The sequence below is a fragment of the Pelobates fuscus genome, chromosome 3, assembly GCF_036172605.1.
Source record: "Pelobates fuscus isolate aPelFus1 chromosome 3, aPelFus1.pri, whole genome shotgun sequence".
Lineage (NCBI taxonomy): Eukaryota > Metazoa > Chordata > Amphibia > Anura > Pelobatidae > Pelobates > Pelobates fuscus.
Window position 1 is genome coordinate 222,200,595 of NC_086319.1, and position 23,987 is coordinate 222,224,581.

At 42.2% G+C, this 23,987-nt stretch overlaps 1 protein-coding gene across 2 annotated transcripts in view; it reads left to right on the forward strand.

The window, feature by feature from the left end:
* Positions 1-15,268: 15,268 nt before the first annotated feature.
* ATXN7L1 (ataxin 7 like 1) overlaps positions 15,269-23,987 on the forward strand; it is a 134,026-nt gene continuing 125,307 nt past the window's right edge. Inside the window, exons 1-2 of one of the 2 annotated variants that reach the window (XM_063448119.1) lie at positions 15,269-15,416; positions 15,936-16,004. In XM_063448119.1, coding sequence (XP_063304189.1) covers positions 15,320-15,416; positions 15,936-16,004 — 166 coding nt within the window. In that variant the 5' untranslated portion in view covers positions 15,269-15,319. The remainder of the gene's footprint in view (positions 15,417-15,935; positions 16,005-23,987) is intronic. The other variant, XM_063448116.1, reaches the window with a different exon arrangement.

Below are 23,987 nucleotides of genomic sequence, written 5' to 3' on the forward strand. Positions count from 1 at the left end.
TCCGCGGCTAGGCCCCGCCCCCCGTTTTTTTTGCATTTTTTAAAACAAAAACTGCACTTTTACTGGTGATATCATCGTCGTGAAAAGTTTTACTTTTTAAAACACTCATATTCATGTTCAGCAAAGTCTCCAGAGTATAACAATACCCCCCATGTACAGGTTTTATGGTGTTTTGGAAAGTTACAGGGTCAATCAGTTTGCATAACCAAAGAATTTCTACACACAAATTGTCAGAAACCATCTCAGGGAAGCTCATCTGCATGCTCGTCTTCCTCATCAGGGTCTTGACCTGACTGCAGTTCGTTGTAACCAACTTGAGTGGGCAAATGCTCACATTTAATGGCGTCTGGCACTTTGGAGAGGTGTTCTCTTCACGGATGAATCACGGTTTTCACTGTACAAGGCAGATGGCAGACAGCATGTTTGACATTGTGTGGGTGAGCGGTTTGCTGATGTCAACGTTGTGGATCGAGTGGCCCATGGTGGTGGTGGAGTTATGGTATGGGCAGGCATATGTTATGGACAATGAACACAGGTGCGTTTTATTGATGGGATTTTCAATGCACAGAGATACCGTGACGAGATCCTGAGGTTTATTGTTGTGCCATTCATCCACGACCATCACCTCATGTTGCAGCATGATAATGGCCCCATGTTGTAAGGATCTGTACAAAATTCCTGGAAGCTGAAAATATCCCAGTTCTTGCATGCCCAGCATACTCACCAGACATGTCACCCATTGAGCATGTTTGGGATGCTCTGGATCGACGTATACGACAGCATGTTTCAGGTCCTGCCAATATCCAGCAACTTCACACAACCATTGAAGAGGAGTGGACCAACATTCCACAGGCCACAATCAACAACCTGATCAACTCTATGCGAAGGAGATGTGTTGCACTGCATGAGGCAAATGGTGGTCACACCAGATAGTGACTGGTTTTCGGACCCCCCGGATCCCTCCAGTACAGTAAAGCTGCACATTTTAGAGTGGTCTTTTATTCTGGCCAGCCTAAGGCTTGATATGCCACACCTGTGAGGTGGATGGATTATCTTGGCAAAGGAGAAGTGCTCACTAACAAAGATTTATACAGATTTGTGAACAATATTTGAGATAAAAAAGCCTTTTGTGTACATAGAGAAAGTCTTAGATCTTTGAGTAACGCTCATGAAAAATGGGGGCAAAAACAAAAGTTGTGTTTATAATTTTGTTCAGTGTCTATTATAAAATGCTTTAATTATTTTAAAATATATATTATACATATTTAATACATGTATAATATATAAATTTTATTATTTTATTAATTTGTTAAAAAACTTTTTAGCTGTCTGGGGGACTGCTAAAAAGCTCCATAAACTGCTATAGCAGCCATGTGATCATGGCGGTCACATGGCCCTGGAGGGCCACGGTGCACGGAGCTGCTGCAGGGGGTCTGCTGGAATCTCGGGCAGACTGGGATAGCCGCGGATCGATGGTCCAGGTAAGTGTAGGGGTGTGATTTTTGCCACATTAAGGGCCGTTTTTTGTCGGAGGTACCGAGTACGTCCACGGTCGGTAAGGGGTTAAATAGGGTTTTTTTCCCAATGCACACAGAAATGTAATTAATATATAACATATATTTAATGAGTATGTATTAGCCCAGTCTTGTTGCTAGGTGCACACTCCAGCGCAATAATGTATTCAAAGTGAAGAGCACATCCATAGGACTTTAAAATAGACAAAAGAAGATTTTTTACAGTTGTGCAACAGCAAACATTCACCATTTTAGTACCATTAACAAATGTTCCTTAACCCCTTCACGACGGGTGACGGACGAGGTCCGTCATCCAGGGGATACCCTTAACGACGGGTGACGGACCTCGTCCGTCACGCGGTAAAATTAACCCCAGATCGCCGCAATCGCGGCGATCGTGGGGTTAATGGTGCTCCGGTCTGCCTCTGCATTAGAGGCAGACCGGGAGCACCGGATCGGGCTGTCCCAGCTCATGTGCCCGCTCTGACAGCATGTCAGAGCGGGCACATGTGCTCTGTATACTCACCTCCGCCTCCCTGCACTTCCGGGTTCACTGTGAAGTGCAGGGAGCCGGATCAGTGATGATCCTGCCCCCTGGTGTTAAAAAAAAAAGTTAAATTAAAATCCCACCCCCCTTTACCCATATTAATAAAAAATTAACCCCTTCCCTGCCAATTGATCACTGACTACAGTGATCAATTGGCAGGGATTACATTTTAATATGATCTGATTTTTTTTTTAACCCCTGAGGGTTAATTCTTTTTTTTTTAACCCTCAGGGGTTAAATTTATTTTATTAATTAATTTAAATGTTTTAAAATGATAAATTTAGCTAGCTGGGGAGGGTGGAAGTTAGTGGGGAATTGGGGGATTTAGTGTTAGGCTAACTAGGGGTTAACGTTAAAAAAAGTTTTAAAATAAGCTTTAAAAAGTTAAAAAATTAAGTAAAAAAAAAGTTTTAATAACGTTTAAGTAAAAAATAAAAAAAAAATAAACCCTTTACCCAGTCCAAATAAAAATTAACCCCTTACCTGCCAGTCTATCACTGCCTACAGTGATCAAAATACAGATCACAGTATTATACTGTGATCTAATTTTTTTTTAACCCCTGACGATTAACTTTTATTTATTTTTTAACCCTCAGGGGTTAAATTAATTTAATTAACTAATTTAAATATTGTATAATTAAATATTTTGCTAGCTGGGGTGGGTGGGAGTTATGGGAAAATGGGGAATTTACTGTTAGTGCTGCTTACTGCTAGTTAGGGGTTAACGGTAAAAGAAAAAGCTTAGAAAAATGTTAAATCTGTAAAAAAAAAGTTTTACGAAAGTTTAGGAAACTTTAAAAAAATGAATAAGCAAAACAAAAGTTTAAAAAATAGTTTTAAAAAGTAAAAAAAGTTTTAAAAAGTTACAAAATTAATTTAATAACGCTCATTACCACTACACCTGGTACAAGCTAGCGGAAAAATGATCCCACGCTAAGGTTCAAAATATGCCTTTTGAAATACCCTGGGATGTCTTCTTTAAGAAATGGTATGGCTTTATGGGGTATTTGGATTATATAGCCTGGTAAAATACTCTAAAATGGGACATGGGCACAGCGTAAAAATTTAAAGTTTGAAAAAAAATGGAATGGCTGTGTCCCAAATGTGCCCCTCCGATGTCCACATATACCTGGCAAAGGTACATACGGGGGTATTTTTGTACTCAGCCGACATAGCTGAGCAACATATAAAGTATTATAGAGTGGTGGTACACATAAGGTTTGCAAAATATACTGTGCAAACTCACTTTGTGTGTCAAAAAGGCAGAAAAAACGCTTATTACCACTACACCTGGTACAAGCTAGCGGAAAAATGATCCCACACTAATTTTCAAAATATGCCTTTTGAAATACCCTGGGATGTCTTCTTTAAGAAATGGTATGGCTTTATGGGGTATTTGGATTATATAGCCTGGTAAAATACTCTAAAATGGGACATGGGCACAGCGTAAAAATTTAAAGTTTGAAAAAAAATGGAATGACTGTGTCCCAAATGTGCCCCTCCGATGTCCACATATACCTGGCAAAGGTACATACGGGGGTATTTTTGTACTCAGCCGACATAGCTGAGCAACATATAAAGTATTATAGAGTGGTGGTACACATAAGGTTTGCAAAATATACTGTGCAAACTCACTTTGTGTGTCAAAAAGGCAGAAAAAACGCTTATTACCACTACACCTGGTACAAGCTAGCGGAAAAATGATCCCACACTAATTTTCAAAATATGCCTTTTGAAATACCCTGGGATGTCTTCTTTAAGAAATGGTATGGCTTTATGGGGTATTTGGATTATATAGCCTGGTAAAATACTCTAAAATGGGACATGGGCACAGCGTAAAAATTTAAAGTTTGAAAAAAAATGGAATGGCTGTGTCCCAAATGTGCCCCTCCGATGTCCACATATACCTGGCAAAGGTACATACGGGGGTATTTTTGTACTCAGCCGACATAGCTGAGCAACATATAAAGTATTATAGAGTGGTGGTACACATAAGGTTTGCAAAATATACTGTGCAAACTCACTTTGTGTGTCAAAAAGGCAGAAAAAACGCTTATTACCACTACACCTGGTACAAGCTAGCGGAAAAATTATCCCACGCTAAGGTTCAAAATATGCCTTTTGAAATACCCTGGGGTGTCTACTTTAAGAAATGGTAGGCCTTTGTGGGGTAGTTTGAATTTAAAACTTACGAAGATGCTTGGAAATTGCACATAGGCCCAGCGTCAAAATTCAAAGTTCTGTAAAAACTGATATGGCTTGGTCTCCAATATGCCACTGTAGCTTCACAAAATAGTGCCAAAGACATTCATTGGGGATGTCTTTTTACTCAGAAGACTTAGCTGAGCATAATTTGGGGGTTTGAACTTAGTGGCACATATGAAATATACAAAATGCCCAGCAAAAATGCAATCCGTATGTAAAAAATGCACAAAATGATTTTTTACCACATACTTTGGCATGTAATGGTAAAAAAATGGGGGCATGTTAAGGCACAATATGCACCTTATGAGATACCCTGGAGTGTCTACTTTTACAAATGGTAGGCCTTTGTGGGGGTTTTTGAACAGTCAAACTGTTATAATACCCCAAATGGAAGCATAGGCTCATTAAATCCGTCTCTCAAAATTCTACTGTGAATACTGAAAAGGACAGGTCTCCTGTATGGCACTGTAGCTTCACGAAATAGTGCCATAGACATACAATGGGGGTGTCCTTTTACTCAGAAGACTTAGCTGAGCATAATTTGGGGGGTTTGAACTTAGTGGCACATATGAAATATACAAAATGCCCAGCAAAAATGCAATCCGTATGTAAAAAATGCACAAAATTATTTTTTACCACATACTTTGGCATGTAATGGTAAAAAAATGGGGGCATGTTAAGGCACAATATGCACCTTATGAGATACCCTGGAGTGTCTACTTTTACAAATGGTAGGCCTTTGTGGGGGTTTTTGAACAGTCAAACTGTTATAATACCCCAAATGGAAGCATAGGCTCATTAAATCCGTCTCTCAAAATTCTACTGTGAATACTGAAAAGGACAGGTCTCCTGTATGGCACTGTAGCTTCACGAAATAGTGCCATAGACATACAATGGGGGTGTCCTTTTACTCAGAAGACTTAGCTGAGCATAATTTGGGGGGTTTGAACTTAGTGGCACATATGAAATATACAAAATGCCCAGCAAAAATGCAATCCGTATGTAAAAAATGCACAAAATTATTTTTTACCACATACTTTGGCATGTAATGGTAAAAAAATGGGGGCATGTTAAGGCACAATATGCACCTTATGAGATACCCTGGAGTGTCTACTTTTACAAATGGTAGGCCTTTGTTGGGGTTTTTGAACAGTCAAACTGTTATAATACCCCAAATGGAAGCATAGGCTCATTAAATCCGTCTCTCAAAATTCTACTGTGAATACTGAAAAGGACAGGTCTCCTATATGGCACTGTAGCTTCACAAAATAGTGCCAAAGACATACAATGGGGGTACCGTTGTACTCAGCAGAAGTAACTGAACACATAATAAAACTTTGTACAGGAATAGCACACACCAACTTTACAAAATACACATGAGAAGTTCTTTGTTATACGTTTGTGTGCGAAAACCCCCCAAAAACACAATTTTACTCCAATATTTAGCAGAGGTTGGCGGTAAAATGGCTACGTAGAAAGTGTCAAAACAACCTTAGGTAAATAGCCTGTGATGTCTACTTTATATAAATATATACTTTTGTGTGGCAATTTTGTTTTATTTTATGGCTATTAGGCTTACAAGACAAACATACCAAATTCTAAAATCGCTCCACATTAAAATTTTATTTTACTCCTTGTGCTTTGTGACCTGTAACTACCAAAAAAAACGTAAAATCCTAGACACATTATATATTCTGTAAATCAGAACAAATAAATGAATTTATTTTTAATTACTTTCCTTAACCTGCACTAATTATGCACACATTATGATTGCAAAAACTGTAAAAAAAAAACAATATTTTTAATTTTTTTTGCATTTTTCTGTATTTTTTTTATAATAAGTAAGCATTTATATATTTATATGTTATATCAAATTAAAGCCCTTTCTGTCCTTTAAAAAACAGTATATAATATGTGTCGGTGCAATAAATGAGAGAGATGCAAATTGCAGTTGAACGCAAACAGCAAGAAAATGCAAAAATTGCTTGTGTCATTAAGCGTAAGTCAAGCTTCTGAAGCTCTGTCCTTAAGGGGTTAATATGCAAAGGTAGTTAAGTTGATTATATGCCAAAAAAAAAAGTCTGCAGAAAAAAAACCCGCCCTTTTTTTTGTAAGATTTTGAGTGCTTTGTTTCACGTTGGAGTAATTCAATTTTAAGTTATCTTTTCCACCTCTATATCTACACTCTACGCTGGCACGACCTATTATTATATTTTTCAGGACTGTTTTTAGTCTGGCCCTGATTGAATCAATGCATCTCTATGAGAAGCGTTCAGCTTCTCCAAGCAGTGGGTGGAGACGCTGAGCACAGGTGCTGCACAGTATGCAGCACTGAGGTAGGAAGCACTTTAAGTGGCCATCTAAGTGACTGCCATTGGCAGTGTTACTAGGCAGCAATGCAAACATTGCCTCTTGTCTGAAAAGACAGCGTTTTCATTAAAAAGCATACAAGGACAGACTATAGACTTCAGAACAACTACATGAAGCTGTAGTGGTTCTGGTGACTATAGTGTCCCTTTAAGCCTGGGGTATGGGCTAAAGATGCTGGCCTTCTGGTATCTTGTCCACCTGTATCAACTGAAAGAGCCCTTTTTTAGTCTATATAGTCATCAGTGGGATATTTAGCAGAGAATTAACTGAAGATATAGTAGATTCATCACAGGAGATGTGTTCAAGATGGTGTGTGATATTCCAACTAGTGGCAAATGAGAATGCGCTCTATTTTGATCTGATATGGAATTAAGCCTTGCATGTCCCTGACAAAACAATGGACGTCTGTAATGAGATTGTAAAGTTTTGTAAAGATGATGGGTTATAAAATTAAAGCCTTAATATATGACTTTATAGGATTAGAGGCAGATTCTCTCCCTGTATAGGGTACATCTACTGGTGGGCATAATAGGATATACATATACTAAATCCAATTGGTGAGAGGAAAGTGTACTAATGTGCTGCTTCAAGCAGCACGATCATTTTTGTGTGTGTCGATTTTCATTTTGGTATACCCTTTTTATCTGAATGATTATACTCCCTTCATTGTCCCTTGCTTTTTTTTATATTTATCTTTCCTTCTTTACATCAATCTCAATAGCTGTGAGCCTCCATTTTGTTCTGGAACTTTGCTTAATCTCTGCCCTTTGCCAAAGATCACATAAGAATAATAGTCGAAAAGTCGCCACATTTAGTTATGTATAACTAAAACAAAGTGAATTAAAAAAAAAGTAGGAAGGGGGGCGGAGCCTGACCGCGATCGAAGATGGACGCTTAGTCCGGCGGCTCTCTCTCCTCCGTGATCACAATCCGCTCACATCGGCTACCACGGACACGATAACCCCGGCAAAATAGGCGATCCAGCCTCCACAGACCCGGGCACACTCTCCCCCATGCGTGGAGGGAAGAGGAGAAAGGAGAAAACCCCTTCAGTGGCATCACTATTCCGCCCGCAGAGCGCGCCAAAACCGCCATCTTGCCGCTCAGAAATGGAGGGTGCCGATAAGGATCATGCACAGCACAGGTACCTGACCACAACAGACTCCCCCTTAACAAAAAGAGACCTACAAAACTTACTGCAGGAAGCCACTGCAGAAATTAAGGCACACACAAAGGCAGAATTGAACCGCCAAATTCAGTCCCTTAAAACGGACCTAGAGGCCCTGTCACACCGCACAGACCATGCAGAGGCCAAACTCACTAAACTGGCTGACACCACCTCCTCCCACTCCCAAGATATCACTTACCTGCATGGCAAAATGGCAGCACTTGAAGAAGAGATAGAAGACCTCAATAATAGGTCCAGGAGAAACAATATCAGGGTGAGAGGTTTACCAGAAACAGTCACCAATGACCAACTTCAGTCCTCCCTCACTGACCTATTTAAAACACTGCTGCCAGAGGCCACACTGCAAGACCTCGCCATGGACAGAGCACACAGGGCACTCAGACCTCTGGCGCTAAACCCAGACACCCCCAGGGACGTAATAGTGCGGATGCACCGTTTCCCCGTTAAGGAGCAGCTGGTCCAACAAGCACGACAACACCCCCCAACTTTCCAACAGCAGACTGTAGCCCTCTATCAGGATCTGGCACCGTCGACTCTTAAGAAAAGGAGGGACCTGCGGCAACTGACAAACACCCTCAACCACCACGGCATTCGGTACATGTGGGGGCACCCCTTCAAGCTGCTGGTCCGCAGGGAAAACCAGACACATATACTATCAAACGCAGCAGAGATGATCCCCTTCACAGAATCCCTAGGCCTCACGCTTCTACCTCTGCAACCAAATCGACCACCTGGCCCCAGAGGGAGCTCCCGGAGACATCAAGAATCCATCAGCCATTCACCTCGACGCACACCAAGAAAAAGAGCGCCTCCAAGACCTCAAGACGGCAGCCCACAACGGCCCTAAGATTCCGCCAAGATATGCGCAGAGACTCTCACTCCCAGGACATTTTTACAGGCATTATGCTATATGGCCCTTGTCAATAACCGTTATATCCTTTTTTAATATTGCACACCTCTATTATGCTTTATATTGCTTTCTGTTACTGGTATTTTGAACCCCTTGTCATATGCTGTATGAACGAACTGAGACATAGGACAAGGAGCGGAGGGGGGAAGTTAGGAAAGGGGCGGGGTGGGCTCCCCCCAGACTTGAAGAGACGCAACTGAACCCTCCTGACTAAAAAAAAAACAAAAAAAAAAAAACTTTATAATAATAATACAAAAAAAAAAATAGATAAAAATACAAAAATAATGTTATATCCGTATATATACCTAGGAGGCAGGATTGCCTTTAATTAACAGGGGAGGGAAAAAGGGTCTCGAGGGAGGGGGGCGGGAGGAGGGGGACAGAGACAAGCTAAGACCCTAGCAACCACCCAGGGCCGGGAACAGAGCTTCTCAGCAACAAGGTCACGAAAGGGCCCTATAGCGAACCGAAAGACAAGACCCCCTGGGACCTGGTAAAGTGACCCCGCACCCCCCCCCCCCACCCGACAGAATAGACAGCGACAGGCCCCACCTTGACCCATGAAAGATGCCTGAACACCCCCCAGAGGAACACCCCCCCCCACCCCCCCCGCACGGACAAAAAAAAAAAAAAAAAGAGACGGATGACCACTAACCAACACCTAAGGAGACAGGGGAGCTCTTTACCCCCTTTTGGGAGACACTCTGCGCATGACTACAACTAGTTTATACTTGTTGGGTATTACATTTTCTCCTTTTTTTTCTCTCTTGTATATAGTTATTGGCATGCCCGGACGAAAACTCCATATGCCCTCGACAGAGAGCCAAGGTACATCGGACACAACTCCAGGTACACAAGGTAACACATCACGGGAGGGGAGAGAAGTGGACGTGACCATCCCTCCTCTTCTCTTCTCACCCCTCACACATACCACACGAGACTCACCCCCACAAGGGTGAACCGAACCACATCCTCAACCCCTACACTACCCACCCGCCCACCAGGCTTGGCACGCACAACGTAAGACCAAGCCCTCTCAGTAACACCCCCACGACCCGTTCCCCCTACACCCCCTGCCCGCCCCCCCCCCCCCTGACCCCGCGCGCCGTGAGCACAAGCTCCAGCGACACAATGCCAACCGCCACGCTAACCTGTGTCTCGGTAAATTGCAAGGGCCTGAACAGCCCGAACAAACGGCACCGTGTCCTCAGATGGGCCACTAGAACTAACGCAGACGTCCTCCTCCTACAGGAGACGCACTTTGAGCAAAGCAAGCCCTTCCCACTACGTAACAGATATTACACAGAAAGCCACCAGGCAAACTCACCCCAAGGAAAACATAACGGGGTAGCCATTCTCATCCGCAAAACCTGTCCCATACAATTCACCAACGCAGCCTCAGACCCCCAAGGGAGGTTCCTCACAGTAACGGGTCATTTAGGCCCAAATAAATATGCAATCACATCGGTATATGCCCCTACGGTACCTAACGCACACTTCTGGACGGCCCTACAGGCCCACCTGGCTCTATTCCCCGCTCATCACAAGGTGGTGGGGGGTGACTTTAATGCGGTGCCATCCCCGTCCAACGACAGACGCAGGACACAAAGCCGGGGACTGCTGCCCCCACCCGAGGGAAAAACAGACAAACTACTCCATTCTTTCTTAACAAACACAAATCTAGTGGACATGTGGAGAACGCAACACCCACAGACACTGGACTACACGTTCTTTTCCCACCCACACAAGTCCTACTCACGTATAGACATGTTCCTGACCTCCCCATCTCTAATGCAACACACAGACAGGACAGAGATTGGACAAATCACGTGGTCAGACCACGCCGACATCACCATAACTATACAGCTCCCGAACGCGACCAGACAATGGGCTTGGCGACTAAACCCAACACTACTTCACATCCCACACATCAAGGACACAATCAATGAAGCCATAAAAGACTTCTTCATGAATAATAAAGGCTCGGTACCCTCAGCAGGCACACTTTGGGCTGCACATAAAACAGTCATTAGAGGCAGCCTCATTTCGGCGGCCTCGGCACACAAGAAAGAAAAATTATCCCGACTAAACCATCACCTCACTGAACTCCGCAAGGCGGAACACGAACACAAACAAAACCCCACCCCCGACTTACAACAACAGATACAGGCGCATAAACAAGCGATTCATGAATTCATGGCCCAAGACTCGAAAAAAGCACTGCTCTGGACGAGGCAGATGTTTTACGAGAAGTCTAACAAGGCAGACTCCCTCCTAGCCAACAGGCTTAAAAAGAAAAGGCTGCATAACCGACTAACCTCGATTACCACACCTGACGGCCACACACAAACCCTCCCCGAACAAATAGCGGAAACCTTCACTCAATTTTACACCTCCCTCTATGACCACGATCCCCACTCTCGACAAAACGCAACAGACACGGAGGAAGCCATAACACGCTATTTGCACAGCATACCCCTACCACAGCTCACTGATGAAGCACGAGGGTCACTAGCAGCAGAAGTTACAATAGAGGAGGTGGCAGAGACGATTAAGGCCCTACAACCTAACAAATGCCCAGGCCCCGACGGCTTCTCGGGGCTATACTACAAAACATATTCTGCAACTTTACTCCCACATCTTAGCGAGCTATATACATCGATCCTCAAAGGGGAACCGCTTCCAGCGGAAATGCTCCAAGCTAATATTAGCCTAATACCAAAACCGAATAAATCCCTACAAGAACCGGGACATTACCGCCCCATCTCACTCCTCAATGTAGACGTCAAAATATTTACTAAACTCATCGCAAACAGACTTAAACAATTCCTCCCGAAACTGATCCACCCAGACCAAGTGGGCTTCATACCCAACAGACAAGCCTATGACAACACGAGACGCACATATGACCTAATATGGACAGCCACTCACAGACGGATCCCGTTGCTACTACTATCCCTAGACGCTGAAAAGGCATTCGACCGGATCCTCTGGCCATACTTGTTCGCGGTCCTGACAAAGTTCGGCTTCCCCAGGGCCCTCCTACAAGCAATTTGCACCCTCTACACCAACCCGACAGCACGACTACTCATACCAAATGCTCGCCAAACCCCGTTCCACATACAAAACGGCACCCGGCAGGGATGCCCCCTGTCCCCTCTCCTCTTTGTCCTCTCCCTCGAACCCCTCTTACAACAGATCCGCAATACACCGGTCATACAAGGCATAAAAATTAGAAGGGAGGAATACAAAGTGGCGGCGTATGCGGACGACCTGCTCCTAACCCTGACCGACCCAGAGACGTCCCTACCCCCACTGTTAGACTTATTGAACGCATACGCAAAAATCTCAGGGTACAAACTCAACATAGAGAAAACCGAAGCCCTTGCAATCCAGACCCCTTCCCACACACGAACACTATTGCAACAAAACTAAACTACCCATTCCGCTTTCAGACGCAAAGTATTAATTATCTAGGAATAAACATACCGGCAGACCTACATCACACATACAGTTTAAACTATCCCCCGTTAATCGACCAGGCCCTAAAAGACCTACAGACCTGGCAAAAATTATCCATTTCATGGCTTGGGAGGCTGGCAGCGATTAAAATGAACCTACTGCCGCGTTTTCTATACCTCTTCCAGACCCTCCCCATCCCACTCTCCCGAACAGACTTCAAAAATCTACAAATGCACATAGACAAATTTATTTGGGCAGGGAAGAGAGCAAGAATAAAACGGATCACCCTGTATATCCCACACAAACAAGGGGGACTAGGCCTGCCAAACTTCTGGGACTACCACCAAGCAGCCCAGCTCGCGCAAATCCAAACCATGCATGCCCCCCCTGGGGTCAAGCGCTGGGTGGACTTGGAACACGACCTATTCGGGAGGGACCTGCCAACACTCTACCTTTGGATACCGAAAACACACAGACCACGCCAGCCAAACACAACTCCAGCCCTCACGACAGCCATCCACATTTGGAACCGGGTGACCGACAAATACAACCTCATACACACACCCTCACCCCTTATGCCTGTTCTGACAAACCCTCAATTTGTACCGGGAATGACACCCCAGCATTTCACCAGATATGAGGACAATGATCTCACGAGAATATACCAATTCTACAAGAATGACCGCCTCATTCCCTTCCCAGAGCTGCCAAACGACACACCGTATAACACGTTCGATCACTTCCGATACCTCCAGCTCCGAAGCTTCTTGTCAACCCCTAACATAGCCGCAGCGGCGGTGCAGAAACCCACTGCATTTGAAAGGGGCTGCCTAAATAACCCAGTACACAAGGGCCAAATCTCTAATCTATACACCCTTATGACACTTAAAGCCCCACCTGACGCCTTCTCCTACATAAAGGCCTGGGAAAGGGATCTAGGCCCCCCAGGGGACCCCTCGGACTGGGCAGACATTTGGGAGGCAACAGCGACAGTGACTATCTGTGTTAACCACAGAGAGCAGGCGTACAAGACCCTGCTTCGGTGGTATCTCACCCCACTGAGACTCAAACAAATGAAGCGCACAGACTCGGACAGATGCTGGAAAGGGTGTGGCGAACAGGGTACATACATCCATGTGTGGTGGCAATGCCCACAATTAACTCAACTATGGAAAGAGATGGCCGCTGCCACCTCGAGAGCACTACAAACCGACATCCCCCTAGACCCATGGACTTGGCTGCTGTCCAGGCCCCTAGAAAACCTGACCCGAGCACAAAATAAACTGGTAGCGAAAGTGGCCTTAGCAACACGCAGAACCATTGCTACCCACTGGGGTAGCCCAGAAATCCCAGTGGCCTCAGAGGCCCAGAGAAAGATAAAGGAGGCCATGGAGATGGACGAACTGTCCGCACTAATCCACGAAAACACTAGATCTTTTCATAAGATCTGGGACCCCTGGTTGGCAACTTAAAAAAAAAAAAAAAAAAATGCGCGCGGGGGAAGGGGGGGGGACGGGCTTTGCTCCCCCCCCCGCCCCCCTCCCTACCAAATTCCATCCCTGTCCCACACCCACCCATACCATATACCAACACTCCACAACCAACAGATAATAACTACATAAACTCGCAAACACTGCAACTACAGACAACCACCTGAATCAACCCAGGTGAACTCCAAGAGCTCAACCAAATATACCAATAAGGCATAAAAGTTACTCTCCAAGTTCTACACCCCAACCCCGGAGGCACCACCCCACCCCCAGAGGACAGAGATAGCACAGCGTACCGAACGAGGTACGACATCGACACCGCACAACGACCACACTAGGCGATGGCCAGAAACGCGCCCAACAAGGGAACACCAAAACCTACGGCCTATTGCCTAAACACAGGGTAAAAAGTGGCTATGCCAAAGACCCGGGACACCCTTACCCACTTTACCCACCCGACCCTTCCAGACCCCGGGCGACGAGAGTTATAAGCGAGACCACTGAAACAATGAATGTACATAGTATAATGCAAATGTTTACAAATGTTTACAAATGTAACCAATATGCTTGAAACTTGTCGCACCCCCCCTATTTCTTTCCTTTCTGTACCCCATAACGTTGCAAGAAGAGGATACAAAAAAAAAATAATATACGTTAAAAAATAATATGAAAACTCTTCTTTTGAAAAATCAAAATAAAGAATTTATATAAAAAAAAAAAAAAAAAAAGTAGGAATAAAGAGACAAAAAAAAAAGGATTCATTTGTAAACAAAACCTGCAAAGTGACATAAGTTAACTTTAAGATTCCTGCAATTAATAAATAAATCTAGCTGCTTCTCTCTCTCCCTATATATATTGTCAAAATACCAGAGTTTTGCAGTATGCAATATCTAATCCAATCTACACTACTATATATAAAAATGTATTTGTTTGTTGGCCAAGGGCTGTGGTATTTTTATTTAGCTGGTAGACTATATAGACTTTCATGAGGCATCATTCATCAGAACCATGGACAGTGTTGTCACATGAAGCCCATTTGTAGTGACTATTTGAGATGCTGTGTTAATGCTGAATATATTTTCTACACAGCAAAAAGTTGTAAAACTATATAAAACTATATGCAGTGCAAGTGTACAGAATACCATGGGTTTATTATTAAGATGGTGCAGACCTGCAACAATTGGGCCTTTTGTGAAAGAGTTGCCGCCATACAACTAAAAAATATAAACTATACAATCAGTTCGTGACCAAACAAAACTCCAATGCGTATTATATCTGCATTAAAAAAATACTATTAAAAGAAAGAGGGGATTTGTTGGTTTTCCCTCACAATTTGGTCTAACAATTCTAGCTAATAATGGTCAGACCAGGCAATGTGTGTGCACGATATCAAGCCACTTTTCATATGAATGAGAAGTCAGACTAGCGCCCTCTCTGGTCGCCTGGCGCCATCGCCTCCCCCCACAGGCTGTCAAAGCCTAAGCAAGGAGGATCAGAGACAGAGCCGCTCGGCTTCCCCCCTCCCATCCACTCAGCTCAATGTCGGAACGTTCCGAAGATGACGTCACCGAGCCTCGAATCCCGTGTCGCTCCGCTTCCGAAGGAAAGGAAAAGCAACAAGAAGGAAGAGCAATGGCGACACTGGATCGCAAAGTGCCCAGTCCGGAGGCGTTCCTGGGCAAACCGTGGTCCTCCTGGATCGACGCCGCCAAAATACACTGCTCCGACAGTAAGAACACGGCCCTGCCCGCCTGCCCATTGGCCCTGAGAGCCAGCAGTCAGCCCACACACCCTGGCTTTAGACGTGCATTTAGAATGCTATGTATCAAATAAAAGTGAGAGAGTGCCCCTTGGTGTGCCCTGTGCTGCTCCCCATAGAGGTAGACTGGAACGTAGTCCCCCCACTAGCAGGGAAGACACCCAGGGAGAGGAAGAGCTAGCACATCCAGACTAAGACTGAGAGTGTGTGGATTTACTGTGTGTCTATGAGAGAGAGAGAGAGAGGCCCATCCTTGAGTGCTGTCTGTGCTGTTTTATCAACTGGGGTCTATCATGCACGCCTGTGTATTTTAATAAATCCTGTGTATGACTAATCAATGGAGGTGCAGGTAGCCACCTTCTCAGAGGCTGGTGGTGCCTGAGTCCTGTGGCTAAGATGAAATGACACTTGGTCTCCACATTGCATGTTCACTGCTGTTTACATTTTCCAAGATGCACCTCCTGAGTTTGGCTGTGCTTTCTTTCACAGATGTAGATTCAGAAGAGACTGGAAAAGAAGGTGGAAAAGGCAGGGAGGTTATGAGACTTAATAAAGAAGGTAAGTGACTTTGTGGTAATGGTCTGATATGAATAGGCCTTCTCGCCAGACTGAGTGACTGGTCGTGTGGCATAAATCAATGGCCACCGTCCATGTTGGTGAGAAGCATTATGGTGGCCATCATGTGGTAACCTGGTCCTTGATATGGGGGAAAGGTAGAGCATGTGTAAATGATTTGACTCTTTTTAGTATTTTTCTTAAACATAAATGCGTTGATTTCATTCAAAATGCGCAAGTCAATGCGGTTAAATTGTAACAATGTACGTGATGTTTTATTTTAGGGAAAATCAGCGTAACCCTCTTTTGTATGTTATAGCCAGTATGTTAACAGAAAGACCTTTTATTACACAGATTGGGATAATTGCTCTCAACACGAGTTATGTAGGTCTGTACCTGTGTAAACATATGAATGGTATATATTTGAGTCCCAAATCAATAATCCCATGCTAGGTTGTAAATTACTTTAGGAAGGCATAGCATTCAGTATACGTAAACCGCGTTCATTTTCCTACCTGCTTATAAAAGTTGTCATTTGGATATGTGGCCTCATTTTTGGGCTAATAGACTCCATCTGGTTTTTAATGTTTATAGTTTTGACATATAGTAGTCACTCACTGTATTGATGAAGATTTTGTTTGGAAATGTAGAATTTTCAGTGACGTGTTTTAAAAACTATTTTTGTTGTGATTTTATTTTAAGTAATACTATGACGACAAGGAGCAAGACTAGTGTTTTTGCTGTCAAATTCTGAGCGCTACACATTTGTGGGCATTTACTCTGATCACTTGGTGTAAAGATGTCAGGAACCCGTCAACCTCTAATAAATGGAATCTTGCCTTTCAGAGTGACACACCAGTTTAGTCATATAATGGCCCCTATTCTAATCAACGGCTACGGAATCGTCAGCCATTAAATTCTCCTACCTTCATTCTATAAGCCACCTCTTGCATGAAATATTTGTGTTATATATTTCATCCGCTAATAATTTGTGTTCTTTTATTAAGTGACTGCATATGTCTAGCACAAAGCATCAAATGGGAGACTACCATTCTGGTCACTCAGTGATGTTTGTTCTGTTCTATAATTCTATTCCATCTGCTTTCATTTTATACTGCATTACCCTATTCACTGTACAGCACGCCCAACGTGCTTTAAATCTGTGTCTGTTGTTGGGCTCCCTTCGGGAGGTAAGTGTTTGTTTATTTATTTTTTTTCCCCTCCTCTCACCGCTGCTAACAGTTGAAAGGGACACTCTAGGGAGGCCATGGTTAGGCAAACTTCAGCACTCCAGATGTTGTGAACTACATCTTCAACAATGCTTTTACAGCCATAATGCTGGCAAAGCATTATGGAAGGTGTAGTCCAAAACATCTGGTTTGCCGAAGTTTGCCTATCCCTGCTCTATGCCCCAAAACAACTTTAGCTTAATGAAGCAGTCTTGGTGTATAGTGTTCTAGACTCTGCAGGAGCGTCTGTGTGTGATTAAAGTTAATTTAAGCAGGAGATAATGACCTTAAGCAAGTTAACATCTGATTGAAAATTAAACCATTTATTTCATGCAGACTGTGACAGTCACGACTAGGTCTGCATGGACAGAAACAAAGTGATTTAAAACCTAAATGGCAGATAATTGAGCAGTCTCACTGCATGGGCAAAATCTACACACTAAAACTGCTTCATTAAACGGAAACTATAGGCACCCAGACCACTTAATCTCCTTAAAGTGGTCTGGGTACAGTGTCACTGTCCACTTAGCCTTGCAATTTTTATATTGGAAGGTTTAGACTGACTGTCTCCCTGTCAGGAGTTTAACTCTGTCAAACGACGCTGGACGTCATCAAGCTTTGCATGAGGATGTCCAGTGTCTTCAAATCCCCCATAGGAAAACATTGAGTCAATGCTTTACTATTGGGAATGCCTTATGCACGTGTGGTGCTTTTCGCACATGTACACTAGCTTCTCCCCATTGCCAACATCAAAGGAGATGAAGCCAGTGCAGAGGGACCTCAGCGTTGCCAGGAGGTTTTTTTTTTTTTTAAACCCTATCCACACCCAGTGAGTAACTGGACAATAATTTAAAGGCAGAGGGACACTATAGCATTCAGAATACACTTTTGTATTACTAGCACTATCGTGTTACTTTAAGCGAAAGTTGTTATAATGCCTGTAGTATCCCATTAATAATGCATGTGTCCCAGGGAATCTCATTTTTTATCATCTGCATCTAAAATGTAATTGGTAACTTTACTTATATGTAACTTTGGACCATTACACATAAGTGCATCTGCTATTTGCCTGATCACATCCAATTTCCCATTAGTAGTCATTTTCTGACTATGGTTGAAAATACAATTTATAAGGCCTACTTATTTGCCTTGTACAGATTAAACATTGCCATTTCACTTATTTGGCAGTTTAGTGAATTACTTACATGCGTATGTTTGTACAAGTGGTTTAATTTATGTTTGAGAAGGCAAGCTGGATCACACTAGTCCTCACCTTAAAGTGGCTCTGTCACTAATTCCCCATTTAGTATATGTATCACTCCCTATAGCCTCCTTGGCCCTCTTCCCCAAACAACAGCTTGTAGTCCTGCGACAGGTGCTACCTACATTTTCTTTTCAGTTGTTACCTGTCCTTCTGGACCTTCTTTGTTTCATGAATCTGTCATCTTTTCTTTCCAAGTTGGGGGCTGCCAGAAACTGCCACTCCAGGGGGTGTGAGCACGCCCAGTACATATAAAGTCCACATAGACAGCCTATGATGCAATGCTGATGGAAGTAATGCAGCGCTGGAAGTAATAGCCACTTTAATCCTGATCTCTATAAGATATAGAATGTATCTGCCTACTTCAGTCTTGGTAATAAAAAACCTAACCCCATTAAAATTTTTTTACCTCTGTATGAAATCTTTAAAGGGACACTATAGTCACCAGAACAACTACAGCTTATTGAATTTGGTGAGTTATATCATTACCTTCAGGCTTTTTGCTGTAAACACTGGCTTTTCAGAGAAAATGCAGTGTTTACATTACAGCCTAGTGATAACTTCACTGGCCACTCCTCAGATAGCTGTTAGAGATCCTTCCTGGGTCATGGCTGCCTAAAATGCATCCAAACATTCAGTGTCTCCTCCCTCTGCATGCAGACACTGAACTTTCCTCATAGAGATTCATTGATTCAATTAATCTCTATGAGGAGATGCTGATTGGCCAGGGCTGTGTTTGAATCATGCTGGCTCTGCCCCTGATCTGCCTCCTTGTCAGTCTCAGCCAATCCTATGGGGAAGCATTGTGATTGGATCAGGCCACCACTTCTGATGCTGTCAGCAGACTGCTTGTTTTTCTGAGACAAACAGCACGCAGAGCTACAGCTTCAGGCTTGAATACAGTAAGATTTTGCTATATTTATGGAGGCATGAGGGGCCCAGGCGAGCTAGATGGTGGTTTTAACACTATAGGATCAGGAATACATGTCTATAGGGTCAGGAATACATGTTTGTGTTCCTGACCCTATAGTGATCCTTTAAATATGTATATTTTCTTTGACTTTTGTCTGGATGTCAGGCAGTGTCATCACTGCCTTCTCTGCTTCCTGGACTTGAATGTAAGCATGGGCTTTACACCCAGGAAGTGTGCCTTTGTCAAGATGTCAGTTCCTATCAGAAGGTTAAATTAATGGTCAGTCCTACCTCTGTAGGTGGTAGTAGTAGTTCACTATTTAGACTTAAGAATTACATGTACACAAACACAGGCTGTGTAGCAAAATTTTTGGATAATTTTAAAGGAAAATTAATTTGCCCATTCAGAAACATGATAAAGCAAATCTCTTTAAATTGTCATTGATCCTAAAGGGATGAAATGTGTTCATTTTCAACAGATAACTGTTTTATATTGCTGAAGAGGGTGTCTAAGCACTGTAACCATTTATATTTCTTACATAGATTGTGGTGAAGTTAACACTCTACTTGTGCCTTCCTTCAGCATATTAAAGGGACACTATAGTCACCTGAACAACTTTAGCTTAATGAAGCAGTTTTGGTGTATAGAACATGCCCCTGCAGCCTCACTGCTCAATCCTCTGCCACTTAGGAGTTAAATCCCTTTGTTTATGAACCCTAGTCACACCTCCTTGCATGTGACTTACACAGCCTTCCATAAACACTTCCTGTAAAGAGAGCCCTATTTAGACTTTCTTTATTGCAAGTTCTGTTTAATTAAGATTTTCTTATCCCCTGCTATGTTAATAGCTTGCTAGACCATGCAAGAGCCTCCTGTATGTGATTCAAGTTCAATTTAGATATTGAGATAATTATTTAAGGTAAATTACATCTGTTTGAAAGTGAAACCAGTTTTTTTTTCATACAGGCTGTGTCAATCATAGCCAGGGGAGGTGTGGCTAGGGCTGCATAAACAGAAACAAAGTGATTTAACTCCTAAATGACAGTGAATTGAGCAGTGAAATTGCAGGGGAATGATCTATACACTAAAACTGCTTTATTTAGCTAAAGTAATTTAGGTGACTATAGTGTTCCTTTAACTACAGCTGCTGTTTGACACTGCAACACCATGAATTCACGCTATAATGCAAAAAAATATTGTGAACTTCAGCAGTACAACTTTGTCCTTCACTTCAAATATGGAATAAAAGGAAGTAATACATAAATTGTCTATCAAGAGACACTTGCTTGTGCTCCAAATCCAGTCACAAGTAGTTTCACTCATGAAAAACAAATACACTTATGATAGAAGTTAAACGGCCCTTCAGGCTGTACTTAACCCTTTTTTGTTAATGCATTATGGAAATAATGTGTAAAAAAAAAAAAAAAAATAATAATAATACTAGAATATATGTATAAAATAGGTACACTTATCTTAAAAATAGCCATCATTTTCTACATATTTGTAAGGTGTATTGAGACCAGCAAGTGACTAAGGTTCTATTCAGCCATTCTGCCCCATTGTTTTCTTTTAGCTTGCTGAATAGCTTTATTCATTATTTTCGATAAATGACGGTATGGACGACTGCGCATGTGATTGAATTTGTTTGCTTCTTAGATAAATGTAAAAGAACCCGTAGATAGTTCATAAAGGTGAAATGAAAGCAGAGCTATAGCAGTTTTTAAAAGTGCACTGCCTACAATACAATTTGTCTGACAGCAGTATGTTCCAGGATTGGCTGGAGTTGTCTCGGTCAGTTCCTGGTCTCAGGTGACAGTACCAGGTCATCGAGATATGTGTCAAACAAAAGACATTCATAAATTATGGGCTACTTTATACATATATTTTACTACTGTAAATATAAATTATGTATACAGAGTGTGGGTAATAAAATTCTAGTCAGGATGTTCCCAATTCTGATTTGAATTTCTTGCTTTAAGAAGAAAGTCAAATAATGTAGCATTGTCTCGTACCCAGATGAAGCTTGATGACCTCTCTTTGCTCAATTTAGAGTTTGTTTCCTTTCAGATACTTAGTTAATATAATAAAACTTTGTCATGTAAATTACATGTAGCAGCGATGTCCATGGTTCTGGTTTTACTAGCTAAACTGGGAATTGCGGAGAACTGACGAAAAAGTTTAGCCAAAATAACTGCTGGAAAAAAATTCCTGATTTGGAAGTTTTTTTGTCTTTCTGTTTTATATTTTTGGCCTAAATTATTTGTCTATCACTTCTCAACAATTACGGTATGTTGTTACATCATTGTACTCAAATGAAGAGTGGATATTATTTATTTATTTATTTGGTAAGCTAAGTGGGTCATCTTAAACACCTTCACCCATTGGGGACTTTATTTCATGAATAAAACAGGTTTCATGGCCTCAAGGCTCATGGACCTCTCCTCCATTAAATGCATTAGGGCATTTAACGTGTTCAGTAGAAGCCGGAGACCACAGCACAGCTACCTTGTTTTAGAACGCCTTCCACTTCTTATCTGATTCAATAATGTCACGATGGTGTGTTTAAATTAAACCCAGAAACAAAAGACTCGAGAATACCCACATTCTGATCCTGCTATGCAGTGTCTTCAACATATAGAGAGGGAATCCCTTATAAAACCTGTGTTGTTTCTGTGTTTGTTTGTTTGTTTTCTAAATATGTATAAATAGAAAGAGTTTTTAATTCCCCCACTATGTATGATTGTGCAAAGATTTAAGAACTTACTTCTTATAGTTAAATGCAACATTATTTTGTATTTGAAAATGTTTGACTTGTAGAAAACATGACTTGTTTTATCTCGATCGGCCTGTTCAACATTGTCTAGAAATATACTGGTTTATATTAATATTAACATTTGTATTAAAGGATCACTACAGGGTCAGGAACACAAACATGTATTCCTGATCCTATAGTGCTAAACCCACCACTTAGGTGGCTTGTCCTCCCTTAGCTTCCCAATAAACGTTTCAAACTCACCTTATTTCCAGAGCCGCGCGGGTCCGCCGGCCCTGGCTCCGTCCCCTTTGTGACATAATCAAAAAGGCTGATATTTAGCCAATCCAATACTTTCCCATAGGGCCAATTACGACCTCCTCATAGAGATGCATTAAACCAATGCATCTCTATGAGGAAAATTCAGCGTCTCCATGCAGAGCGTGGGGACGCTAAACGGCAGTGCTGCTTATTGTGCAGCCCTGAGCCAGGAAGCCCCTCCAGTGGCCATCTGAGGAGTGGCCACTTGGAGGTGTCTCTAGGGTCAATGAAAATGCATGAAGGGAGCTATTATACTCCCCAGAACAACTACGTTAAGCTGTAGTTGTTCTGGTGACTATAGTGTCCCTTTAAGTAAGATGTGCATTTTTCCTTATGTAGCTATTTTCTATGCTCTAGTCCAGGTTTTGGCAATATCCTCATTGAAACTCTGTTGGGTAAAATTTCATCTATACATAATGATAGCAGATTTGCTAGCAAATGTAGAGATTAGGAGAAAAACTATTTAAAATAGGTCTTTCTCCCACCTTGCAGTCACATCTTCGGCATAGACTCTTAAAGAAAAGACCACCCACAGGCGATCCTTCTGCTTTCACAAGCATAGCAAATAGTGGACATGCACTGCATTTGCAATGGTAACTCCCTAGCCAATGCTGCTATTGCTGGCTAGGAAGCTTAGGAACTCTGATCAAATGCTGGCAATGAAGCCAGCATCTCTGCATCACACAGGTTTGACCTGCTTGGTCAAACGCACAGGAGGTGGGTGTTACACAAGAACGAACTGGAGGTGGGTGTTACACAAGAACGAACTGTTACACAAGTGGCACCTACAATTCTCAGAAGATGGTAGCGCTGGAACCGAAGTGAGGTGTGTATATCTCAACATTTTACAGTGAACTTCTAATGTATTTTAGGTGATTATATTCAATGTATTTTAAGCAGATTGAAGGTAAGTAAATATTTTTCATTTGTGTGTTCTCTTTAAGCTGCTTTCAGATTTTGCAGTATTTACAAACAGATATTCCAGAGTATGGAGTTCTTCTGAGTTTTAATACAAATATCTAACATTTCACTTATTACTTTTATATTTTAGTCTGTTGCAAACAGTTATTGAAAAACTGAAGAAATCTGTACTGTATTTTACCTTTTTAATACATTGTTTACCTACATTTGTTTTCATATCAAGGCTAATCTTGCTGATTTTCAGAATTAGTAGCACAACTAAGTAGCTTTTTGTTTTTTAAAGAAATTTACACTTTTGTGTTACTCTAGCCTGAATATTTTTTTTTGTTGGAATAACCTTTTTACATTTTTAACTTCTCCTGACCACACTAAGATCTCGTAATATCAGGCTTTTTTGTACTAACTCTCTAAAGCCTCATTTTCTTAATATGTTCTTATTTCTCCAACTAGTATTTCAAGGGCTCTGTGTTTTAACAAACAAAGCATTCAGATACAAAAAGACAATTCTTAAAGGGACACTATAGTCACAAGAACCCCTACTGCTAAATGTCGGCTTTCCCTGCAGTCTTTTCAATGTTAACACTGTCTT